General features: G+C 44.9%; 1 protein-coding gene across 3 annotated transcripts in view; it reads left to right on the forward strand.

Annotated features, from left to right (window-relative positions):
• The first annotated feature begins 1,823 nt into the window (after window positions 1–1,823).
• The window catches only part of LOC106568822 (extended synaptotagmin-2), a 60,196-nt gene continuing 34,809 nt past the window's right edge, over window positions 1,824–27,210 (forward strand). The window contains exons 1-7 of one of the 3 annotated variants that reach the window (XM_014139511.2): window positions 1,824–2,030; window positions 2,336–2,768; window positions 22,501–22,542; window positions 24,951–25,085; window positions 25,486–25,562; window positions 25,656–25,728; window positions 26,617–26,706. In XM_014139511.2, the coding sequence (XP_013994986.2) occupies window positions 2,343–2,768; window positions 22,501–22,542; window positions 24,951–25,085; window positions 25,486–25,562; window positions 25,656–25,728; window positions 26,617–26,706 (843 nt within the window). In that variant the 5' untranslated portion in view covers window positions 1,824–2,030; window positions 2,336–2,342. Of the gene's footprint in view, window positions 2,223–2,335; window positions 2,769–22,500; window positions 22,543–24,950; window positions 25,086–25,485; window positions 25,563–25,655; window positions 25,729–26,616; window positions 26,707–27,210 lie in introns of all 3 variants that reach the window. The other 2 variants (XM_014139512.2, XM_014139513.2) reach the window with 2 other exon arrangements.

Below are 27,210 nucleotides of genomic sequence, written 5' to 3' on the forward strand. Positions count from 1 at the left end.
AAAACGTGATACTTGAAACTTCTGGCCCTGGGAAGGCCTGCCTCCTGGCATCGGAGAGAATTTTTTTGCAGGTTTCAAGATAATTTCCTGCAATTCTTCACATTTTCTCATGGGGCAGAAATATTTGTTGTTGTTGTTGCAGCTTTAAAGCTAATATCCTGCAATTCTACACATTTTTCCATGAGTCAGAGAGAAAACTTTGACGTTTTAAATCTTCAATTACAGTGCATTTATGTATTCAGACCTTTTACCATGAAACTCTAAATTGTGCTCAGGGGGCATCCAGTTTCCTTCCATTGATCATCCTTGATTGGAGTCCACCTGTGGTAAATTCAATTTATTGGACATTATTTGGAAAGGCACACACCTGTCTATATAAGGTCCCACAGTTGACAGTGCATGTGAGAGCAAAAACCAAGTCATGAGGTCGAAGGAATTGTCTGTAGCTCTCTGAGACAGGATTGTGTTGAGGCACAGATCTGGGTAAGGGTACCAAAACATTTCTGCAGCGTTGAAGGTCCCCAAGAGCACAGTGGCCTCCATTCTTAAATGGAAGAAGTTTGGAACCACCAAGACTCTTCCTAGACCTGGCCACCAAGCCAAACTGAGCAAATGGGGGGAGAAGGGCCTTGGTCAGGGAGGTGACCAAGCGTCACATCTGGAGGAAACCTGGCACCATCCCTATGGGGAAGCATGGGGGTGGCAGCAAAATATTGTGGGGATGTTTTTCAGCGGCAGGGACTGGGAGACTAGTCAGGATCGAGGGAAAGATGAACAGAGCAAAGTACAGAGAGATCCTTGATGAAAACCTGGTCCAGAGTGCTCAGGACCTCAGACTGGTGCGACGATTCACCTTCCAACGGGACAACGACCCTAAGCACACAGCCAAGACAACGCAGGAGTGGTGTCGTGACAAGTCTCTGAATGTCCTTGAGTGGCCCAGCCAGAGCCCGGACTTGAATCCGATCGAACATCTCTGAAGAGACCTGAAAATAGCTGTGCAGCAACGCTCCCCATCCAACCTGACAGAGCTTGAGAGGATCTGCAGAGAAGAATGGGAGAATCTCCCCAAATACAGGTGTGCCAAGCTTATAGCGTCATACCCAAGAAGACGCGTGGCTATAATCGCTGCCAATGATGCTTTACTTATGTAAATGTTATATTTCCATTTTTTTATTTGTAATACATTTGTTAAACTTTCTAAAACCCTGTTTTTGTTTTGTCATTATGGGGTATTGATGAGGGGGAAAAAACAATTTAATGAATTTTGAATGAGGCTGTAACATAAGATGTGGAAAAATTCAAGGGGTCTGAATACTTTCCGGATGCACTGTATGTATGTATGTATGTATATATATATATATATATATATAAAATTGGTGGAGTACTATGGATACCAATATCCCTGCGAGCCTCCCAGGCCCATCTTGCCCAGGGTTAAGAACATAAATTGTAGATTCATAATATTACATTGTGTTATATTACACCACGGATCCCTTGGCAAAAATGTGTTTAATCTGTTAGTAATATTCATTAATAAATATATATATATATATATATATATATATATATATATATATATATTGAGATCTGACCGCAAACCTGCAGTAAACCTCATCGGACCCGCTTTGAGAACCCCTGTGATAGATGACATGTACAATAAACAGTCAAAAACCCCCACTGATTTTAGACTATTTTTGTTGTTGATTATTAGACTATTCGATCAATATTTATGGTTTAAAGTACACGTATCCACGAGATGGCGCTTGGAAATCCCTTTTCAAAAATCCCTCCCTGAGTTTGACCTATCTTGACAATGATAATTTCCTGTTAGAAAAATGAGAAAGGGGCTGGGCTGAACCATGTTCCTGTACTGTGTGCGTGTAGAGGCGAAACATTCTGAAGCGGGATCTGGTGAAGGGATTATTACCGGTGTAACGTTGGAAAATAAACCACTCGAAGGACGTCATGCAGTGGACGGGACTGTTACACCTCATTTAAATAATTACGGATGTCGAATAGGGAAACGGGTGAGGAAAAATATCTGTAATATAACCGAAAACGAATAACGAAAGTGTGCTGTCATTTTGGTTCATTTGCAGCTCATTAGCCACTGAGCAGGTTGACAGGTCGACCAACTCAGGTGAGCCCTTTGCTCCGAACTATGATTCAATCAATCGACATCTTTCCTCAGCCGCTCTGGTTGCAACATTTTGACAGTGGTAAACATTGTAACGTTTCTCAGCGCGTTTGTATTACATTGGAAAATATACATTGTGTATGTGAGTGTGAAATGTTTGTCTGTCGCTTATTCTCTTCTCTCTATTCTGTGTAGAGTGGAAATGAGAAGAGCGGCGGCGGCAAAGAGTGGAGCTCAAGGAAAGGAGCCTGGAAAGATAACTTCCACAGGACCAACAACGGCCAGGGAAAATGGACCGAGTTTCCCAACAACACCGATCTCTCCAGTCAGCCCCACGACACCAATAATAGCCCCGGTTGATCTGAAAGATGAGCCACAGTCTCCCGTCACAGATGTCACTCAGATGTTGATCAAATGTGCCAAGTCCTTCATCGTTATTTTCCCCATTTATGTGTTGGGATATTTTGATTTCAGTTTCAGTTGGGTTTTAATAGGGCTTACCATCTTTTTCTGGTGGAGAAGACATCAAGGCCATAAAAACAACAGACTGACCCGTTCCCTGGCATTCTTGGAGCATGAAGAAAAAACTGTCAAACAAAGTTTGGCGACCTCTGTGTTGCCACCATGGGTAAGAATGACATTGTTTTGTTTTTATTGAGTTAAACATTTTAACGGTTCTAACACGCCTACCTTATTCCTGGTCAGTTGTAACATATGATTAGAGTTGTGAATGTTATTTTCCCCACAGCTTAACTGTCAGTTAAATAATCAGTTGCACAGTATTTTTAGTGTTGATAGAATAATGTCATACAAAGGTTCTGGGGGGATTCATCGGTAATGTAACCTAGAATTTTGTTCGGGAATGAGCAAATTTGAAAGTTGTGAAAATGGTGGTGTTTGATGCAAGAAACCACTTTACAAAATAAAATGCATTATTATTATTATTCCCATACCATTATTACAGAAAATCGGACAAATTATGCTACACTCTGCCTATTGGCTATTTAGGCTTGAATGAACTCTCAAAATACACTGCTGTCCCTTTAAGACAAAAAAAAGCTGATTACCTGACTTGCTTTTCAAAGATGTCTAGAAATCTCCACGTTTTGTGCTCTTGTAGGAAGCAATCACTCCCCCATTGCTGACTACAAATGATCTTTAACTGGGCTAATAACTCACTAACTAGAAAAGGATATTAACAAAATGTGCACATGTGGCTATATGCCGCTTTCCCTTTGATCTCAAAATAAGCACATCTACTCTAGACCACAGCTGTAAACACAGTCCATTTCAGAGTACCGTAATTTCCGGACTATTAAGCGCAATAATTTTTTTGAACATAAATAAGCCGCACATGTCTATAACCCGCAGGTGCCTACCGGTACATTGAAACAAATTAACTTTACACAGGCTTTAACGAAACACGGCTTGTAACAAAAATAAATAGGCTTTAACGAAACACGGCTTGTAACTAAAATAAATAGGCTTTAACGAAACACAGCTTGTAACAAAAAATAAAAAATTAGCAGTAAACAGTAGCCTACCAAGAAAGTCATTGCTCCAGACCAAGCTCCCGTGCAGCAGTTCTATTTCCTTTTCCAACAGCCAGATCAATCGCATTCAACTTGAAAGCTGCATCATATGCATTTCTCCGTGTCTTTGCCATGATGAGGGTGACAAAATGACTACCGTAATCAGAATGATGGGAAGTTTGAGCGCGCTCGATTTAATCTAAACAGTAAACAAAAAAGTTGTTTGATCTTAACCCGTTCGGCAATTTCATTGGTCTAATGAAAGCTTCATGCCGCCAAAAAACTGAGCACGTCACAGAATGTGGTTTTTAATTTTAATTATTATTATTATTTGAAAGCGGGAAAAATCCATATATTAGCCGCGTCATTGTTTAAGCTGCGAGGTTCAAAGCGTGGGAAAAAAGTAGCGGCTTATAGTCTGGAAATTATGGTAAATGACACAGATCCATATATGGCAATGGTCTATTTGCATATAGGCCTACTGCAGCTCTTTTTTAATGTTTTATTTTATTTATTTCACCTTTATTTAACCAGGTAGGCCAGTTGAGAACAAGTTCTCATTTACAACTGCGACCTGGCCAAGACAAAGCAAAGCAGTGCGACACAAACAACAACACAGAGTTACATATGGAATAAACAAGCATACAGTCAATAACACAATAGAAAAAAATAAAGTCTATATACAGTGTGTGCCAATGGCGTGAGGAGGTAAGGCAATAAATAGGCCATAGTAGCAAAGTAATTACAAATTAACACTGGAGTGATAGATGTGCAGATGATGATGTGCAAGTAGAAATACTGGTGTGCAAAAGAGCAGAAAAGCAAATAAAAACAATATGGGGATGTGGTAGGTAGATTGGATGGGCTATTTACAGATGGGCTATGTTAGCTGCTCAGATAGCTGATGTTTAAAGTTAGTGAGGGAAATATAAGTCTCCAACTTCAGCGATTTTTTGCAATTCGTTCCAGTCATTGGCAGCAGAGAACTGGAAGGAAAGGCGGCCGAAGGAGGTGTTGGCTTTGGGGATGACCAGTGAGATATACCTGCTGGAGCACGTGCTATGGGTGGGTGTTGTTATCGTGACCAGTGAGCTGAGATAAGGCGGAGCTTTACCTAGTAAAGACTTATAGATGACTTGGAGCCAGTGGGTCTGTCGACGAGTATGTAGCGAGGGCAAGCCGAAAAGAGCATACAGGTTGCAGTGGTGGGTGGTATATGGGGTTTTGGTAACAAAACGGATGGCACTGTGATAGACTGCATCCAGTTTGCTGAGTAGAGTGTTGGAGGCTATTTTGTTGATGACATCGCTGAAGTTGAGGATCGGTAGAATAGTCAGTTTTACCAGGGTATGTTTGGCAGCGTGAGTGAAGGAGGCTTTGTTGCGAAAGAATAGGAAGCCGATTCTAGATTTAATTTTGGATTGGGGATGTTTAATGTGAGTCTGGAAGGAGAGTTTACAGTCTAGCCAGACACCTAGGTATTTGTAGTTGTCCACATATTCTAAGTCAGAACCGTCAAGAGTAGTGATGCCAGTCGAGCGGGCGGGTTCGGGCAGCGAACGGTTGAAGAGCATGCATTTAGTTTTACTAGCGTTTAAGAGCAGTTGGAGGCCACGGAAGGAGTGTTGTATGGTTTGTTAACCCAGTGATTGTTTATGCCATACGGGTCTGTGAAGAGGAAGGGCTGAGTCTTGCTTGTCAATGCAATAGAATCCTATGCCTACTCGATCACAATTGCCACAGTAAAGGGACATGTTGATGGTGTTAACTAACAGGGAAAAATCCAGAAAGTTGAGTGAAGTTCAATCTCGTCGTTATCTCTGTGGGCTGATATTTCTTCGGCGCAGCAGTCCTGGTGCTACCGCACTGATGCAGTTTAGAGGGAACATTGATCATCAGTCACCACCAGTCTCAGCTCAACTATCGCAAACTACTGCTTATCACTGAGGACTGGTCAAGTCCACTAAGGAGACAAGTGCCCAGTAACAAATGGTATTATTTTAGGCCCAGCTCTGTTGACATGATGTAATGATGACTGGAGACGGAGGGCACGTCCCAAATGGCACCCTATTGCCTATGTATTGCGCTACTTTTGATCAGAGCACTATGGGCCCTGGTCAAAAGTGGTGCACTATATATGGAGTTAATGTGCCATCATTACATGATTTACGACTTCACACAGGCTCACAACAAATTAGGACCTAATCCTTGGTCTTTGGGTGAGGGCTTTTGATTATTCTGTTTGGGTGTGATGTACTCGCCCTTTCGGCTGCAGGGGTTGAGGCTGTTGGGTCTGTTGTTTACTAGACGGCCTTCTATGTCTTTCCAATTTTCACTTTTCTCTTTCTACCCTGAATGCTTGTTGTGGACAGACTGAGGTTTCCTCCTTGAGATAGTGTTTTGGTGGAGGGTGTAGTCCTGTCACAGGTCTACATACTTGGCTGTTGGGTGCAGTCTGTTGGGTTTTGTGTAGAGCTGTCAAACAATTAAAATAATTAAGATGCAAGTAACATGACCAGCTAGCTAAAGAATGTCGTTAGTTATCAAACCAGAAAATAGCAGCTTGCGAGTATTTTAAAACGCGCCCCCCCCCCCCCAGTAATATTGGGCACAACTTTACATGATTTGGGCTATAGGCACATGGTCATTGACTGTTAACTGGGTTCCGTGTTGTGTTCTGCGCTTAAAAGGGTCAGTGCGGAGAAACACGTTCGCTTAACAGGATGAAGAAATGCTATGAAGAAATGGAGACCTGATGAACCGCGGGAAAAAAATGAACGCGATAAAAATGTCACGCATTTTACGCGTTAACTTTGTGACGTAAGATACATTTTATTTTTGTGACATGAGATAAATAGCCTTAATTCAGAGTGAGAGTGTCGAGCAGTATGACGTATTGGGCTGTGAGTGTAACATCTTAGCTTTGCTTACTCAGACTTCAGCTGAAGATCATAGGGAGAGTTGTTACTGTATCTCCGAGGGATCAGGGAAGGGAAAAGTCCATTCACCTGATGAGAGGTAGTTGTCTGAACGTTGTGACTGATTATCATTGTTCTTGGATGGGATATAGTTGATCCCACTTGTCATTCTTAGGGTGGATTTACATTAGATCTCACTAGACCTATTTCACTATCTCTCTTCAACCTCAGATTTGCAATTTTGCTGTTTACACTAGCCTTGGATGTGGTGTAGTTCAAGCCACATTCCTGCTTCATGTGTGAGTGGAGCTATTATCACACCGTAAATACTAGGGCCGTGACAATATCAGTATTGCGATACTCATTGGTATCGTGGCAAGGAAACAAACATGAAGCGTAGTTAACTTCTTTAGTAAAACAGTCCTAATGTTGGAAACAAACATCCGTTTGTTGTCTTACAGAGTCACATTTATTTATTTTCCAAACTATAGCACACAATATTTTACATACAGTAGGTTTTTAAAGGACCAAAGATTTAGGTTTCCTTCATGTTTTAATTTTTGCCTTTGAAAAAATATTGTGATACTGCTATCTTCACAGCCCTAGTAAATACCATGGAATATAGACAAAACAAAATAAGGATAGCAATTCAAACTATGCAGGAGCTTCTCATCTAAACCATATTGCATATAGTGTTGCACACTTGATTAATGCAATGATTCACACGTGTGGATATTTTAAAAGCCTTTAATTTTCAATTTGGCTAACAGAGCAAAAATGGTGTCTACTGGTATTAAGGTCATTCTTGCAAGGTGTGGGAGACATCTCTGAGAGAGATTTGAGTGTAGATCTGTCTCTTTAAACTACACAAGTATCTCTACTGGACCTAGTTTGTGTTGTCAACAGGGGTGAAAGTAGATTTAATTTCATCCCTGTACTGGACCTTCTACCCCCAAAAAGGTATGGGCCTAATCAAAGAATTACATATAGAATCTCTATTAATTCAATAGGATCTCAATGGGCCTAGTTGTAAAGATTTGTCATTAACTTTTATAATGTGCTGCCTTTTTATTGTGGCTTAAACACAACCAGTCATGATGTTTTCATCTGATTTGTCAATCACTTCAAAAGGCTCGTGTACTAGGCTACCTGCGCACGTTCATCCACTCACAACATATTACCAGCCTCCGAACAGTGGTGAAAGGGTAGACATATTTACACCAAACACCAAAAAGTGTAATCACATTTTGGCGATTGTCTTTAGGCCAGAAGTGATGTGTCCACTGCTGTCTATACACGCGTCTCGGTGTCAGCCACTCATCTCTGCCTTGGCAAAATGGCAGTGTTCTCGTCGAACTACATCGCGTTTTGGAGCGTAGGCTATACCACCTGTTTAAGTCCATTCGCAAATGTTTCATGCCTCTGACATGCGGTAAGGATTCATAGCGGTGACATTTTGTTTTCATTATTGTGATAGGCTCATGCTTTACCGGTTCGGCGTACCATCACTATTTATTTTGCCGGGACACCTCACTTTCACCTCTGGTCGGCGAAGCAGTGTAGTGTAAGGATGCCCTTATTTGTATGGGTACCCACTTAATCAGCCAGCTAGATCAATGCTGCTAATCAACATGTTTGTTTCCCAACTTCAAACAACAGTTCACTTTCCCGACATCACTGTGCTCGACAGTAGCTCAACAGCCCTCATGGAGAGACTATGTAGGTCTATACTGGCCCCTATACCTATTAGGTCCTGCTGTGTCAGAGCAGCTCTGGAGGTCCTGGGGATGGGCTGATTTCCATTAGGCTAGGAGGGAGGGAGAAGAATACAGCTAAATTCTAGAAGATCGAGCTTCCTTCCGGAAATATATCATCAGCGGAAGACAGACATGAATGCTGTTGGGATATCCCATCATTCTGACACTGTAGGGTTTGCAATAAAAAAAAAACGTGTTTTGAACAATGGGTAAAATTGCATGTTAATTGTGTAGGTAGTCGTCTAAGAAACCAATAGTCCATTCCTCATGTCTCCATCATAATCCGTTCAAAACTTCTTGGAGTTTTTACCCTTGTAGGATGGTCAGAATTAGGGCCACTAATGTAAATCAATGGAGGCAAGAGGAAAAAGTGGTCAAAAATCAGGAAAATAGCATCAGCTAGGCTGGATGCTGTGAGAGTTAAGGCTACCTGACAGGCTGACCTTTGAACTTGTCATCTTTCTTGTCAAATCAGGAGGACATAATACAATATAGAGGTAAGATGGATATCGATTTTGAGACATGACATGTAGAATTGCTTTATTCAGGTATTTATATGCCTTGTAATAGGTTCTTATTGTAGATCTGACAGGTGGACAAGTCAGGGCAAGTACAGGCAGCTTTGGTTAAGTAGCCTATACAGAACAATCAATTCCACACACAATTTGTCTTGGTTACTGTCAGAAACCTGCCCCTGTGTCTGACATTGAGAAAATCTGAAGTAAGCAGCAAGCACTCTGTCAGGAGAAGTGGCATTGATTGTGATGTGATCCACAATACAATTGTTTGAGCTTTATTCGAAAGAAATGCAGCAGGCCTTGCCCTCCTCTAGACTAGGGCCGTATCCCAAATGGTACCCTATTCCCTAAATAGTGCACTACTTTTGGCCAGAGTCCTATAGGCCCTGTTCACTACAAAGGGAAATGGGTGCCATTTGCGACACAGCCAGACGAGGTCTCAGCAAATGTGCCTGGAATCAGGCTTGATAAACGGTGTGGGCTGCAGCTCAGCCTGTTGAGCCAGTAATGTCTCATAGTGGATGGACAGTTTTTACTTTTTTTTTACAGAAACGCACACTTACCAATAACTAGGCCAATTTCCTACATTTAAGGTGGCTTGCTATTTATACAGATGTCATGGCCCGCATCTCTGTGATTCAAAGGGGTTGGGTTAAATGCTGAAGACACATTTCAGTTGAATACATTCACTTGTACAACTGACTAGGTATCCGCCTTTCTTTTCATAGTCTAATCCTTTGAGCCAATATAAGCCTAAATCATGAGCAAGATCAAGCGAGATCAGGACTTGGATGTAATAGGTGCCGGTAGTCATTTTGGGTGCCGGTATTGTTAATATTTAGGTGCAGGAGCGCCACAATACTTTACAGCTAATATTCTATAAAGAGGAACAGGAACTCAAGCAGTAAAGCATTTGAGGTGTTGGTACTCCGCTCTGGTGATCTCCTGCCCAAGTCAAGCACCGAGCAACAATGTCACAGAAATCATAAGGGAGTCTGAAACTAAGATTTGACCTTGTGTGTGTGTGTATATATATATATATTGCTCAACAAAATAAAGGGAACACTTAAACAACACAATGTAACTCCAAGTCAATCACACTTCTGTGAAATCAAACTGTCCACTTAGGAAGCAACACTGATTGACAATACATTTCACATGCTGTTGTGCAAATGGAATAGACAACAGGTGGAAATTATAGGAAATTAGCAAGACACCCCCAATAAAGGAGTGGTTCTGCAGGTGGGGACCACAGACCACTTCTCAGTTCCTATGCTTCCTGGCTGATATTTTGGTCACTTTTGAATGCTGGCGGTGCTTTCACTCTAGTGGTAGCATGAGACGGAGTAGTGCAGCTCATCCAGGATGGCACATCAATGCGAGCTGTGGCAAGAAGGTTTACTGTGTCTGTCAGCGTAGTGTCCAGAGCATGGAGGCGCTACCAGGAGACAGGCCAGTACATCAGGAGACATGGAGGAGGCCGTAGGAGGGCAACAACCCAGCAGCAGGACCGCTACCTCCGCCTTTGTGCAAGGAGGAGCAGGAGGAGCACTGCCAGAGCCCTGCAAAATGACCTCCAGCAGACCACAAATGTGCATGTGTCTGCTCAAATGGTCAGAAACAGACTCCATGAGGGTGGTATGAGGGCCCGACGTCCACAGGTGGGGGTTGTGCTTATAGCCCAACACCGTGCAGGACCTTTGGCATTTGCCAGAGAACAGCAAGATTGGCAAATTCGCCACTGGCACCCTGTGCTCTTCACAGGGTGCCAGCAGGTTCACACTGAGCACATGTGACAGAATCTGGAGACGCCGTGGAGAACGTTCTGCTGCCTGCAACATCCTCCAGCATGACCGGTTTGGCGGTGGGTCAGTCATGGTGTGGGGTGGCATTTCTTTGGGGGGCCGCACAGCCCTCCATGTGCTCGCTAGAGGTAGCCTGACTGCCATTAGGTACTGAGATGAGATCCTCAGACCCCTTGTGAGACCATATGCTGGTGCGGTTGGCCCTGGGTTCCTCCTAATGCAAGACAATGCTAGACCTCATGTGGCTGGAGTGTGTCAGCAGTTCCTGCAAGAGGAAGGCATTGATGCTATGGACTGGCCCGCCCGTTCCCCAGACCTGAATCCAATTGAGCACATCTGGGACATCATGTCTCGCTCCATCCACCAACGCCACGTTGCACCACAGACTGTCCAGGAGTTGGCGGATGCTTTAGTCCAGGTCTGGGAGGAGATCCCTCAGGAGACCATCCACCACCTCATCAGGAGCATGCCCAGGCGTTGTAGGGAGGTCATACAGGCACGTGGAGGCCACACGCACTACTGAGCCTTATTTTGACTTGTTTTAAGGACATTACATCAAAGTTGGATCAGCCTGTAGTGTGGTTTTCCACTTTAACTTTGAGTGTGACTCCAAATCCAGACCTCCATGGGTTGATAAATTGGATTTCCATTGATTATTTTTGTGTGATTTTGTTGTCAGCACATTCAACTATGTAAAGAAAGAAGTATTTAATAAGATTATTTCTTTCATTCAGATCTAGGATGTGTTGTTTAAGTGTTCCCTTTATTTTTTGGAGCAGTATATATATATATATATATTATATATATACTGCTCCAAAAAATAAAGGGAACACTTAAACAACACATCCTAGATCTGAATGAATATATATATGATACTATCGTTACAGTATATATTACATAATGTCGGAGATGTCTCATTTTAAGATACTCTTTGAATAGTGTCTCTCTGTTTTGCACTTTCTAATGGTGTGTCATCATGGTGTGTCAGTCAGTCCTAAAAATGGAAAAAATAGTTTGTTGAACAGAGTGCCTTGATTATTTTAAATGTGCAGATCCTGTACGGTTTTATATGACCGCGACTTCCTTCACACAGTCTCATGGGAGCGATGAGTGTTGAACACAGCCTTGTGCTGTTGAGTTTTGCCTCTGACTACAGGGAGAGGAGAATAGGCTTTCTTTGACTTTTGTTCAAACCTACAGTCATGGGATCAAAGTAATGTACTGCTGTTGCATATGACCCTAACCACCTCCACACACGGTCTCTTATAGGAGTGACGAGTCTCAGTGACCTGGAGAGGGAAAGACTTAGTCCAGTCATCATCACAGTGCTCACTCACTGGATAAATGACTGACACATTTATGGGGGATCTAAGGACAACACACACAACAATGCAGGAGCTTTTACAAGCTGATTTTCCTTGTTATTATACCATGTGTACCACCACCCCGAGACCAAATATATTTCCTGTGTTGCCTGTATAGTACTTTAGGCTGTGTAGTATAGAGCTGGATCCTGCTATAGTTACACTCATGCAGTGTTTCCCCTATATACATTAAGCAGAGGTGCACCGCTTCCTAGTGGATGACCTGCTCATGGCATGGCAGATACTGTAGCTCATGTGCCACGAAGGCCTGTGAAGGTCTGTGATTTGATACTCCCCACAATGGCTCTCTCTGGTTCATGTGGTGATTTATACGTCCCGCTCCACCTTACCATAAAGGCTGAAATATATGTGGGAACAACTGCCTTGTCATATAGTATGTCCTGTCCTGCAACATTTACCTCCCACCATTGATATAAACTCAGCAACAAAAAAAAGAAACGTCCCTTTTTCAGGACCCTGTCTTTCAAAGATAATTTGTAAAAATCCAAATAACTTCACAGATCTTCATAGGAAAGGGTTTAAACACTGTTTCCCATGCTTGTTCAATGAACCATAAACAATTAATGAACATGCACCTGTGGAACGGTCCTTAAGACACTAACAGCTTACAGACGGTAGGCAATTAAAGTCACAGTTATGGGAACTTAGGACACTAAAAGAGGCCTTTCTACTGACTCTGAAAAACACCAAAAGAAAGACGCCCAGGGTCCCTGGACTGATGGCTTGTAGGCCTGTTGTAAGGCAAGTCCTCACCAGACATCTCCGGCAACAACGTTGCCTATGGGCACAAACCCACTGTCGCTGGACCAGACAGGACTAGCAAAAAGTGCTCTTCACTGACAGGTCGTAGTTTTGTCTCACCAGGCATGATGGTCGGATTCGCGTTTATCGTCGAAGGAATGAGCGTTACACCGAGGCCTGTACTCTGGAGCGGGATCGAGGTGGAGGGTCCGTCATGGTCTGAGGCGGTGTGTCACAGCATCATCGGACTGAGCTTGTTGTCATTGCAGGCAATCTCAACGCTGTGCGTTACAGGGAAGACATCCTCCTCCCTCCTGACTAGAGGTCGACCGATTTATGCTTTTTCAACGCCGATACCGATTTATTGGAGGACCAAAAAAAAGCCGATACCGATTAATTGTCCGATTTTATATATATTTTTTAAATTATTTTTAAATGTTTTTTGTTGTTGTTGTAATAATGACAATTACAACAATACTGAATGAACACTTATTTTAAATTAATATAATACCTCAGTAAAATCAATTTAGCCTCAAATAAATAATGAAACATGTTCAATTTGGTTTAAATAATGCAAAAACAAAGTGTTGGCGAAGAAAGTAAAAGTGCAATATGTGCCATGTAAAAAAGCTAACGTTTAAGTTCCTTGCTCAGAACATGAGAACATATGAAAGCTGGTGGTTCCTTTTAACATGAGTCTTCAATATTCCCAGGTAAGAAGTTTTAGGTTGTAGTTATTATAGGAATTATAGGACTATTTCTCTCTATACCATTTGTATTTCATATACCTTTGACTATTTGATGTTCTTATAGGCACTTTAGTATTGCCAGTGTAACAGTATAGCTTCCGTCCCTCTCCTCGCCCCTACCTGGGCTCGAACCAGGAACACATCGACAACAGCCACCCTCGAAGCATCGTTACCCATCGCTCCACAAAAGCCGCTCCACTAACTAGCTAGCCATTTCACATCGGTTACACCAGCCTAATCTCGGGAGTTGATAGGGTTGAAGTCATAAACAGCTCAATGCTTGAAGAATTGCGAAGAGCTGCTGGCAAACGCACAAAAGTGCTGTTTGAATGAATGCTTACGAGCCTGCTGCTGCCTACCATCGCTCAGTCAGACTGCTCTATCAAATATCAAATCATAGACTTAATTATAACATAATAACACACAGAAATAAGAGCCTTTGGTCATTAATATGGTCGAATCCGGAAACTATCATTTCGAAAACAAAACGTTTATTCTTTCAGTGAAATACGGAACCGTTCCGTATTTTATCTAACGGGTGGCATCCCTAAGTCTAAATATTGCTGTTACATTGTACAACCTTCAATGTTATGTCATAATTATGTACAATTCTGGCAAATTAATTACGGTCTTTGTTAGGAATAAATGGACTTCACACGGTTCGTAACCAGCCAGGCAGCCCAAACTGCTGCATATACCCTGACTGCTTGCACGGAACGCAAGAGAAGTGACACAATTTCCCTAATTATAAGAAATTCATGTTAGCAGGCAATATTAACTAAATATGTAGGTTTAAAAATGTACACTTGTGTATTGATTTTAAAGAAAGGCATTGATGTTTAGGTGCAACGACAGTGCTAAATCATCACCCGTTTGGCGAAGTAGGCTGTGATTTGATGAGAAATTAACAGGCACCGCATCGATTATATGCAACGCAGGACACGCTAGATAAACTAGTAATATCATCAACCATGTGTAGTTAACTTGTGATTATGTGAAGATTGATTGTTTTTTATAAGTTTAATGCTAGCTAGCAACTTACCTTGGCTTCTTGCTGCCCTCGCGTAACAGGTAGTCAGCCTGCCACGCAGGCTGCTCGTGGAGTGCAATGTAAGGCAGGTGGTTAGAGTGTTGGACTAACAAGGTAAAAATCTGTCGTTCTGCCCCTGAACAAGGCAGTTAACCCACCGTTCCTAGGCTGTCAATTAAAAATAAGAATGTTTTCTTAACTGACTTGCCTAGTTAAATAAAGGTGTAAAAAAAACTGCCAAATCGGTGTCCAAAAATACTGATTTCCGAATGTTATGAAAACTTGAAATCGCCCCTAATTAAATCGGCCATTCCGATTAATTGGTCGACCTCTACTCCTGACATGACCCTCCAGGATGACAATGCCACCAGCCATACTGCTCGTTCTGTGCGTGATTTCCTGCAAGGCAGGAACGTCAGTGTTCTGCCATTGCCAGCGAAGAGCCCGGATCTCAATCCCATTGAGCACGTCTGGGAGCTGTTAGATTGGAGGGTAAGGGCTCGGGCCATTCTCCCAGAAATGTCCGGGTGAAAGAGTGGGGTAGCATCTCACAGAACTGGCAAATCTGGTGCAGTCTATGAGGAGGAGATGCACTGCAGTACTTAATGCAGCTGGTGGCCACACCAGATACTGACTGTTACTTTTGATTTTGACCCCTCCCTTTGTTCAGGTACACATTATTTGATTTCAGTTAGTCACATGTCTGTGGAACTTGTTCAGTTTATGTCTCAGTTGTTGAATCTTTATGTTCACACAAATATTTACACATGTTAAGTTTGCTGAAAATAAACACAGTTGACAGTGAGTGGATGTTTCTTTTTTTGCTGAGTTTATTGCTTTCTGACTACTGACCTGACTACTTTCCATCGTAGCAGAAAGGGCTAAACCTGCAACTTCTGGTTCAGTTGGAAGTTGGAGCTGTCGCTTTTGACCTGCTGGTCTGTAATGCCTCACACAGTTACTGCTACTGACTTTTGACCTAGTAAGCAAACAGAACAGAAGATATGAGTGCGATAGATAGTTTCATGGCACTAGGACCTTTTTATTTTTTACTGTAATAATAATTGTATGTAATAATACTGACATCTGTCACAAATGCACTATTCTGAAGGCAACACTAGTCACGTCCTATCCAACAAAATGTAAATAGCTGGTGAGAGCAAGACGACCAGTGTAATTCCATGTCTAGGCCTATACAGTATATTACATTTTCATTTTGTTATTATAGTGTTTCTCTCTTCATAGAATGAATGGTTTTGTATAATCCCACAGAACACAAATCTCGTAAATTGTTCCTGTGACAGTATGTGTCCACTGATAGCACGTGTGTGTGTGTGTGTGTGTGTGTGAACGAGACAATGACCCCTAGCCAGCTGCCCTTGTATGGATTCCTAAACAGCTGTTCTGTGATTCCAGAAGTCCAGCATTACTCCAAAGGGCTGCGTACCAAGTGGCACCCCATTCCTTATATAGTGCACTACATTTGACCATAGCTCTAAGCACTTTAAGAAGATGGCACTGTACTGGATGGCTGTCGTTTTGCAAGCTCTATTTTGTCATTCTTTTGTCATTTATTTGTACTTTATGTTCTATAAATGTATCCACTATCATTCCTTACAACCAACAAGAACTTTTGAACATCAGATCGGTAGTTACTCACCTTAATTCCGGCTTCAACTTCGACTCATCCCTGGGCTCTTTCGGTAATTCCGACCCAATTTTCAGGCTACCCAAGAGGAAACGCCTGCGTTAGAGGCAAGAGAGGGGGTATCCTGGCGAGATTAAGGTGAAGAGAGAACCAGCCACCTCTTCCCTCCATTCTACTGGCCAATATACAGTTACTTGATAATGATAGATGACCTCTAATCGAGGGTTTGCTACCAACGGGACTCTCAACTGCAATATTCTTAGCTTTTCTGAAACATTGCTCACGGACAAGATACCCCCCATGGCTGTCCAACTGTCTCGTCAACAACAACTGGTGTGCTGGCTCGAGCGCGGTGGAAGTATCAACTCATTGATCACAGTCTTGGAATACCTGATGGTCAAATGCCGACCCTTCTACCTCCCGAGGGAGTTTTCAGCTGTTATCGTGATTGTTGTATACATTCCACCTCAGTATAAGAAAAATAACAATCTGGCACTTAACCAACTGTACGAGGCAATAAACAAGCAGGACAACTTACATCCAGAGGCTGCTTTTCTGGTTGCTGACAATAAAATAAAATAAAAAAATAAAATAAAAAAAAATATATATATATATATATATATATATTCTGCGCCATTGACACTTGATGCCCAACTTCCATCAAACCGTCTCCTCGCCACTAGGGGCGATAAAGTCCTAGACCACTGTTATTCTACCCACATACAAGACCCTTCCTCGTCAATCATTCGTTAAGTCGGATCATGACTCCATACTCCTGCTTCCTGTTTACAAGCAGAAGCTCAAACAGGAATTACCCGTGACTCGCTCCATTGAGAAATGATCTCCAGAATCAGAGATTATGCGACAGGACTGCTTTGCCAGCGTTGATTGGAATATGTTTTCGGGACTCCGCCGTTAACATTGAAGAGCTAGCTATCCACCTCTGTCACCGGCTTCATAAGGAAATACATCGGCAACATTGTCCCCACAGTTGAGGTTTTGTGCTTCCCTAATCAAGAACCCTGGATTAACACTGAGGTTTGCGCTAAACTAAAATATAACCCTGTGTGCGGTAGCCCTATCGCAGACAACCCTGAGGCTATGGCTGAGGACAGGAACATTACCTATCCCAGACAGTCCTGAGGCTATGGCTGAGGGCAGGAACATTACCTATCCCAGACAGTCCTGAGGCTATGGCTGAGGGCAGGAACATTACCTATCCCAGACAGCCCTGAGGCTATGGCTGAGGGCAGGAACCTTACCTATCCCAGACAACCCTGAGGCTATGGCTGAGGGCAGGAACATTACCTATCCCAGACAACCCTGAGGCTATGGCTGAGGGCAGGAACATTACCTATCCCAGACAACCCTGAGACTATGGCTGAGGGTAGGAACATTACCTATCCCAGACAGCCCTGAGACTATGGCTGAGGGCAGGAACATTACCTATCCCAGACAACCCTGAGACTATGGCTGAGGATAGGAACATTACCTATCCCAGACAACCCTGAGACTATAGCTGAGGACAGGAACATTACCTATCCCAGACAACCCTGAGGCTATGGCTGAGGACAGGAACATTACCTATCCCAGACAACCCTGAGGCTATGGCTGAGGACAGGAACATTACCTATCCCAGACAACCCTGAGGTTATGGCTGAGGACAGGAACATTACCTATCCCAGACAACCCTGAGGTTATGGCTGAGGACAGGAACATTACCTATCCCAGACAACCCTGAGACTATGGCTGAGGGCAGGAACATTACCTATCCCAGACAACCCTGAGACTATGGCTGAGGGGCAGGAACAAGTGCAAGAAGTCCCGCTACGACCACCGCAGAGTCATCAAATGAGCAAAAGGACAATATAGGAATAAGGTGGAATCATACTACCCAGGCTCCTCTACCCGCCACATTTAGCAGGGGCTACAGTCCATTACGGATTACAATGGAAGACCCAGCCTTCATCTGCCCAATGATACCTATACACCAGACAAACTTAATGCATTTTATGCACACGTTGACAATAAAAATCTTGTGCTAGGTGTGAGGGCCACCACCGACCCAGAAGATTGGGTGATCTCGTTCTCCGAGGCCGACGTGAGTAAAGTCTTAAATTGTATTCCAGGTCGTGTTCTCAGAGCATGCTCAGAACAGCTGACTTGAAGAAGGTGTTTGAAAAGGTTTGGCATGAGCCCTCAAATCCTCAAAGTTCTACAGCTGTACCAGGACTGGCATCATCACTGCTTGGTATGGCAATAGCACCGCCCTTGTTCGCATGGCACCACAGAGGGTAATGCGGAAAGCCCAGTACATCACTGTGGCTGAGCTTCACAGATGTCTCAAGTTTTGAGGGAGCATGCAGTTAGCATGCTGACTGCAGGAATGACCGCCAGAACTGTTGCCAGAGAATTTTAATGTAAATTTTTCTACCATAAGCCGCCTCAACATCGTTTTAGTGAATTTGGCAGTACGTCCAACCAGCTTCACAACCGCGGACCATGCCAGCCCAGGACCTCCACGTCTGGCTTCTTCACCTGCGGGATCATCTGAGACCAGCTACCCGGACAGCTGTTGAAGCTGAGTATTTCTGTCTGTAATAAAGCAGTTTTGTGGGGAAAAATGTAATTATTGTTGGCTGGGCCTGGCTCCTAAGTGGGTGGGCCTATGGCTACGCCCCTGCCCAGTCATGTGAATTCCAACGACTAGGGCCTCATGTATTTATTTAAATTGACTGATTTCCTTATATGAACTGTAACTCTGTAAAAAAAAAAATAATGTTTTTTGTTTTTGTTCTGTATATCTAATAAAATGGCTACAAGGACTATCTGAGTTTGTTTGTATATTATTCTTATTTTTGCACTGTCTCCATGCACACTGACAGGGCCCTACACACACGTACACCCACTACCATACAATCATCATGTACGCTGTTGCTACTCTGTTTATCTTATATCCTGTACATACACTACATGACCAAAACTATGTGGACACCTGCTCATCAAACATCTCATTCCAAAATCATGGGCAAGAATATGGAGTTGGTCCCCGCTTTGCTGCTATATCAGCCTCCACTCTTCTAGGAAGGCTTTCCACTAGATGTTGGAACATTGCTGTGGGGACTTGCTTCCAATCAGCCATGAGCATTAGTCAGGTCAGGCGCTGTTGTTGGGTGATTAGGCCAGGCTCGCTGTCGACGTTCGATGGGGTTTCGCAGGTGTTCGATGGGGTTGCGGTCAGGGCTCTGTGCAGGCCAGTCAAGTTCTTCCACACCGATCTCAACAACCATTTCTATATGGACCTCGCTTTGCGCAAGGGGGCATTGTCATGCTGAAATATGAAAGGGCCTTCCCCATACTGTTGGTTGCCACAAAGTTGGAAGCACAGAATCATCTAGAATGTCATTGTATGCTGTAGCATTAATATTTCCCTTCACTGGAACTAATTGGCCTAGCCTGAACCATGAAAAACAGCCCCAGACCATTATTCCTCCTCCACCAAACTTTACAGTTTGCACTGTGCATTGGGGCAGGTAGCATTCTCCTGGCATCCACCAAAATGTCAGACTGCCAGATGGTGACGCTTGATTCATCACGCCAGAGAACGTGTTTCCACCTCTCCAGAGTCCAATGGCGGCAAGCTTTAAACCACTCCAGTCGACTCTTGGCATTGCGCATGGTGATCTTAGGCTTGTGTGCGGCTGCTCGGCCATGGAAACCCATTTTATGAAGCTCCCGACGAGCAGTTCTTGTGCTGACGTTACTTCCAAAGGCAGTTTGGAACTTGGTAGTGAGTGTTGCAACCGAGAACAGATGATTTTTATGTGCTATGTGCTTCAGCACACGGCGGTCCCGTTCTGTGTGCTTGTCTCTCCTTCCACTTCGGGGCTGAGCCGTTGTTTCTCCTAGACGTTTCCACTTCACAATAACAGCACTTACAGTTGATTGGGGCAGCTTTATGCAGGGCATAAATTTGACGAACTGATATGTTGGAAAGGTGGCATCCTATGATGTTGCAACGTTGAAAGTCTTCAGTAAGGCTGTCAGCAATGGGTGTGGCTGAAATAGCCAAATCCACTAATTTGAAGGCGTGTCCACATACACTACGTCACCAAAAGTATCTACCTCTATCACTCCAGTATCCCTGCATATAGGAAATATGGTACTGGAACTGACCCTGTATAGAATATGTTTGCTTACTTGATCATGTTCTTATTTTTATATCTTGTTTTTGTTCTACCTTGTTGTTTTTAGTACTACATTGATATTGATTACTGCATTGTTGGCTTTAGAGCTTGCAAGAAAGGCCTTTCACTATGCATGTGACATTGAAACTATATAGGGAATAGGGTGCCATTTGGGGCGTATTCCCTCACGACTCTCCCATGAGCTGTCATAAGGAGAGATGACCACAATGCTCCACCTCACATGAGATAGGCCCTCTACATTGGTTTATATGTACATACTGTACTAAGATAAGCCATAACTCCATGAACTATAAGCCTATCGCCATACAGACAAATGACAAAGCTTGAAGGAGCTTTCTAAATAACCCATGTTTATTTTCGGAAATGTTTACATTATTTTCAATTGCATTGTGACTTGTCAGTTTCAAACCATTTTATTCATGATCCTCTGTGTTTTCCGTGGCACCAAAAACAAGAGTTCCCCCTTCAATGGGCACTGAGTCTGTTGGTTGGAAACCAGACTGTCCACCAGACTGACTGTTCAGTCAAACCAGGAAATGACTTCTCCTGTGAGGAATTACAACAAACTTTTGTTTTTATTTTCCACTGTGTGGGATCTCTCACTCTCAAGGCAGGCTGAAATATGCTGCTCGTCAAACTCTTGTTTGTCTACTACAGACCCTAAAAAGGAGAGAAACATCCTGATAATATGTCATTGAAGGGGGAACTTTATCTGGGAAATGAATCGGTTGTCTTCGGTTGTGACACACAATCGGAGTTGTCAAGGAAAACAAATCTGATTCTACAATATTATGCAGACTCATGCCTGGCTATTTGGGATTGAGTTCATGGTATTACAGTCAAATAACATCCCTATGCATTGGAACTGCTCCGGGGTGAGGTTTCCCCTATGTAGTAAAGATCTAGGATCAGCTTCTCCTCCCCAATCCCAACCTTCACCAGTTGGCGTTTTCCATTTAACTTACCCAGGATCAGTGTTTAGGGGCATCTTCACCCTACACCCATTGAAACCATACTTGTCCAGTTTCTTTACTTCATTGATTGAACAATACTACTTTAACACTTCACCACTACTTTGACATAGTTCCTTTCATCATTGAACTGATCTAATCTGTATTTGAGTACATCCCAATTACCCTGCCCAGTGCCTATAGAATTTAGTTACTCTCTCTGCCTCAATATGAGCCCAGGATTGCTCTCTGAACAGTCAAGCTTGTGTATGAGGCGTGACTGTGGCGCATTCCAAGTGGCACCCAGTTCCCTATATAGTGCACCCACTTTAAAAGTGGTGCGCTATGTAGTGAATAGGGTGCCATTTGGGATGCTGCCGGCCTGCAGAAGCTCTGTCTGGCCAACTGCATATCTGTCATAGTCGACTCCCTGCCTCAGCAATCTCAAAGCGGCTTGGTGCTGCTGTTCTCACGCTGTCAGCCTTAGACAGCAATACTGCAGCATTGTCTCTGAATGCACAGAATCATCACTTCCTTCCTCTCTAAGCTTTACATGTGGTGCTTTTAAACCACACCGTCGTCATCATTTTCATTTTCATCTTCTCCTTCCTCATCATTCCTAGACAGCCACAGATATCAAAGCTCTATAATAAGAGGATTTAATGTTGAGGGATTGTTTTGGAGAAGAAGTGGGAATGCTGTTTTGGATCTGTTCTGTGTGTGTGGACTGTTGATAGAACTGCAGATGCCAGTGAGCCCTCATTGTTTGGACTGTTCTGTGTACTGTAACAGTGTCTGGTTTGTCTTGAACAGATATAGAGAGTGTACAGGGACATGACTATAGAGCTTGGCCTGGATAGCTGCATAAAACACTACTTAACAAAAGGGATGTGCTGTATGTATGCGTTAGTGTATTAGTAGAATACCAGCATCACACACTACAGTATCCTGTCAAAAGTGTCAGTTGGGTTACTGTCTATTGCTTTACTGAAAGTCTGTAATCATTTCACACACTTTTTTGACTAACCAGGAATGAGACATGACATGTTGCATCTACCCCACTGTATCTCTGATCAGACAGGAATATGAACTGATCAATGTTATTCTCTTTCATTCCAGGTTCATTATCCAGACGTGGAGAGGGTGGAATGGCTCAACAAGGTACTGAACATCTTCACTGCAGTGTCCTACAGTATACTGACCAGACCTGGATTCAAATTCTATTGGAGATCTTTCAAATACTTTCAGTGTTTGCTCTAGCCTGCCTACCAGATGGGTGGTTTTGCAGTTTTGGGACTATCCTATTGGTCTTTCAACCCAGGCAAGCTCAATCAAGAACAGATAAAGTATTAAAAATAATATTTGAACCCAGGTCTGATACCAACTATCCTAGCTGCAGCACTATCCTAGCTGCAGCACTTCCCCAGCTGCAGCACTTCCCCAGCTGCAGCCGTGCTGGGAGGCGGGCTGCAGGGCAGGGCTGGGAGGCGGGCTGCAGGGCAGGGCTGGGAGGCGGGCTGCAGGGAAGGGCTGGGAGGCGGGCTGCAGGGCAGGGCTGGGAGGCGGGCTGCAGGGCAGGGCTGGGAGGCGGGCTGCAGGGCAGGGCTGGGAGGCGGGCTGCAGGGCAGGGCTGGGAGGCGGGCTGCAGGGCAGGGCTGGGAGGCGGGCTGCAGGGCAGGGCTGGGAGGCGGACTCGGCAGGGCAGGGCTGGGAGGCGGGCTCGGGAGGCGGGTAGGCTGGGCTGGGGAGAGGGCAGGGTAGGCAGGGCTGGGGAGCGGGCAGGCAGGGCTGGGGAGAGGGCAGGGTAGGCAGGGCTGGGGAGCGGGCAGGCAGGGCTGGGGAGAGGGCAGGGTAGGCAGGGCTGGGGAGCGGGCAGGCAGGGCTGGGGAGAGGGCAGGGTAGGCAGGGCTGGGGAGCGGGCAGGCAGGGCTGGGGAGCAGGGCAGGTGGGCAGGCGTGCTGGGGAGCAGGCAGGGCTGGGAGGCGGGCAGGCAGGGCTGGGGAGCGGGCTGGGAGGTGGGCAGGGCTGGGGAGCGGGCAGGCAGGGCTGGGGAGCAGGGCAGGCGGGCTGGGGAGCAGGGCAGGGCTGGGAGGCGGGCAGGCAGGGCTGGGAGGCGGGCAGGGCTGGGGAGCGGGCAGGCAGGGGCTGGGCAGGCGGGCTGGGGAGCGGGCAGGCAGGGCTGGGCAGGTGGGCAGGCGGGCTGGGGAGCAGGCAGGGCTGGGAGTTGGGCGGGCAGGGCTGGGAGGCGGGCTGGGGAGCAGGCAGGCAGGGCTGGCAGGCGGGCTGGGGAGCGGGCAGGCAGGGCTGGGGAGCGGGCAGGCAGGGCTGGAGAGCGGGCAGGGCTGTGAGGCGGGCGGGCTGGCTGGGGAGCAGGCAGGCAGGCAGGGCTGGGAGGCGGGCGAGCTGAGGAGCAGGCAGGCAGGCAGAGCTTGCGGCAGGGCTGAGAGGCGGGCTGGCGAGGGAGCGGGATGGGAGGCTGGGGAGCTGGGAGGCGGGCTGCGGAGTAGGCAGGCGGGGCTGGGAGGCGGACGGGCTGAGGAGCAGGCTGGGAGGCGGGCTGGCTAGGGAGCAGGCAGGCAGGGCTGGTTCGGCGGGCTAGCTGGCTGGTTCGGCGGGCTGGCGGCAGAGCTGGGAGGCGGGCGGGCTGGGAGGCGGGCTGGCGGCAGGGCTGGGAGGCAGGCTGGCGAGCGAGCAGGATGCGAAGCGAGCGGGCTGGGGAGTAGGCAGGCAGGGCTGGGAGGCGGACGGGCTGAGGAGCTGGCAGGCAGGCAGGCCTGGGAGGCGGGCTGGCTGGGGAGCAGGCAGGCAGGGCTGGGAGGCAGGCAGGCAGGGCTGGGAGGCGGGCTGATTGGCGGGCTGGCTGAGGAGCAGGCAGGGCTGGGAGGCGGGCTGATTGGCGGGCTGGCTGAGGAGCAGGCAGGGCTGGGAGGCGGGCGGGTTGGGGGGGACGGGCAGGCAGGTTGGCAGGCAGGGCTGGGAGGTGGGCAGGCAGCAGCCTGATATAAATCGTCCCGTATCTGGAGCTCTGCTAACCCAGCTCCGGTACCAGCCTCCTTGGAGACCCTTCTCACTTCCAGAACTCACTGGAGAGGGAGTTGTTACTGTAAAAAACAGACGTCTAGGGATTTAGTCCATGTTTCTAAGACACAGTAGGTAATAAAAAGAGCAACATTTGTTTTCTTGACCACTATTAGTTATGCAACAGTGTTAGAAGCTGTTGTTTTTATGGTAGACTCAAACGTGGTAAGGAGCTCATGCATCACTAAAACAAAGACGAGCCAATAAACTGTAGCAGGGCCACACCCAAACAAAGAAAATGCGGCAGTTGAGGTAATGGTAGCAAATAATGAGGCCATTTCCTACCTGTTAGCTATGACGCAGTAATGCTCCTAATTTTCCTTATGAGGATTAAAGTATTTATCTTCAATTGAACAGTTTAATATTTAGTCCTATTAAATAAAACCATACAGAGAACAGGGCCGTTACCTGTGTGGCGTGTCGGACAGACATTGAGCTTTGAAAATATGACCCGTCTAACCCTGAGTCTTCCTCGTTGTCTCCCTCCTCAGACAGTGAAACAGATGTGGCCGTACATCTGTCAGTTTGTTGACAAGCTGTTCAGAGAGACCATCGAGCCGGCCGTGAAGGGGGCTAACGCTCACCTCAGCTCCTTCTGCTTCACCAAGATCGACATGGGGGACAAGGTGAGACTGAGGCATTTGAATAGGCATGAATGTTTCCAGTGATGAGTTCTGGGGTCAATGTTACTGTTAGTTAGGTTCCCACTGTTATGGCAAGCAGTATGGAAAGCGTTCTATATCTTGTTATATAGGTGTTTAGTCTGTATAATATAGTTAATAGGTGTTTACAGTCATTAGCCATATATCAACAATGTCCAGTTTATGCTTCCTGCACGTACATTTTTAAATGTGTTAACCTTGTAAGGGAATTTAGGAACACCACCCTGCTTGACGTGTGGTTGGACGAGCGCAGTTAGGAAGTTTTCCCTTGTTTGAGCACACAGAGGCACTTGTCAACCAGTGGGTCCTGCTTTGTCATCCTATCATCTCCCCCCTCTCTCTCTCTTTCTCTCTCTTTCTGCAGCCAATAAGGGTGAACGGGGTCAAAGTGTACACTGAGAATGTGGACAAGCGACAGATTATCATGGACCTGGACATTAGGTATAGTCACATGCACTGTGGTTCAATTTGAAGAGATTTCTGATTTCATGTAATTGTGTATCATAACACATTGGTTTTGTTTTATCTTTTCAGCTTTATTGGAAATACAGAGATTGATGTTGACATCAAGAAATACTACTGCAGAGCTGGTATAAAAAGTATACAGGTAGTCATGATTTTAATATCGTACACATGCATACACTACATACTATTCTGAAATGTTGTGACTTTCTCCCGCTATTGAAGAGTTGATATACCAGACCTGAGTTTGGAGAGGATCTGTCTGGTGCAATAGACTAACCATTAGCCACCGCCATATTTGGCTATGCATTATGTAAACTGCAGTTTTTTTTTCCCCTCCACACAATATGTTGACACATATAGATAAGGATGAAAGGTGATTATACAATATTGGCAGAGGTTGCCCTTGCAAACCAGCAGCATATTTGCTGTTCTGAGATCAGAGGGAGCCAGTTATATTCAGAGTAGCCTACAGTAAAGATTGCAAACCCGTTGTCTATGGCTTGATTAAAGACTGTGGTCTCGGGTGGTCTATGCGTCCACTCTGATAGGCTGTTTAGGTATCAGTCCAGATTTCAGACGGTTTTGTTGGCTCCTAATAGGTGGCTGGCTTTTCACTGTAATAATTTGTGAATGTGAGAATAGGACCACATAAGAGTATGGTTATCGAAAATGTCCTCTTAAATTAGCGTAATCACTGATTTAAATATAAAGGTCAAATATTTCCATTGCATGTTAATGGATGACTTTGTGTTTAATTGCAACCACATTTGGAGCTCTAGACAGTGTGTCACCATTTCTGAGAAGAGTCATTTCAGTCATGATGGATACTAATGGAATCAGTGTAAAACTGGTCAGACTTTTCCTTGAAACGGAAGGGATATTTTCACAACAAGGCCCATTAACTATACAGACAGTGATATTGAAGCTGTGGATAATAAGACATTTTATCATACCACTGTTACATATGTTGTAAGACTGATACCCCATGCTCTGCTTCTGAAAAGCCACTGATTTGGCCTGTTTTCTGCAGCTTCAAGGTGTCTTGAGGGTCGTCATGGAGCCCTTGCTCGGAGACATGCCGTTGATCGGAGCCCTAGCTGTCTTTTTCCTGAAGAAGCCTGTAAGTATTGGCAGCCATTTTGACTAATTCTGTAGTGGTTTTAAACCTCTGAGGAGGGAGTGGTCTGCAGACAACTGGATGTGAAGGACGTTTTGTTGAGCTCCAGTTTCAGAAAGCCCAAGTCTAGTCTAGGTTGCATCCCAAATGAATACCAATTCCCTATATAGTGCACAACTTTTGATGGGCTCTGGTCAAAGTAGTGCACTATATAGGGAATAGGGTGCTATTTCTATTTGGGACGCAGACTTAGTCCATCCCCTGCTCCTTGACTGCTGTCTTCTTGTGTGTCAGCATCTGTTATAGATTGAGGGTTTGATAGGGGAGTGAGGAGAGTGAGACATGCCATCAAAAGGACAAGAAGGGCACTGTAACTACTTCCTTTTGGATTTATTTTCTTCAGTCATCACAACTGAAGAGATAATAGGTACAATAGATTGGATATATTTCCTAGCTAGTCAATAATACTCTGGCCTTATTTTAACCAGACTCAGTTTCAGGTGTTGT

Source organism: Salmo salar, chromosome ssa14 (genome assembly GCF_905237065.1).
Source record: "Salmo salar chromosome ssa14, Ssal_v3.1, whole genome shotgun sequence".
NCBI lineage: Eukaryota > Metazoa > Chordata > Actinopteri > Salmoniformes > Salmonidae > Salmo > Salmo salar.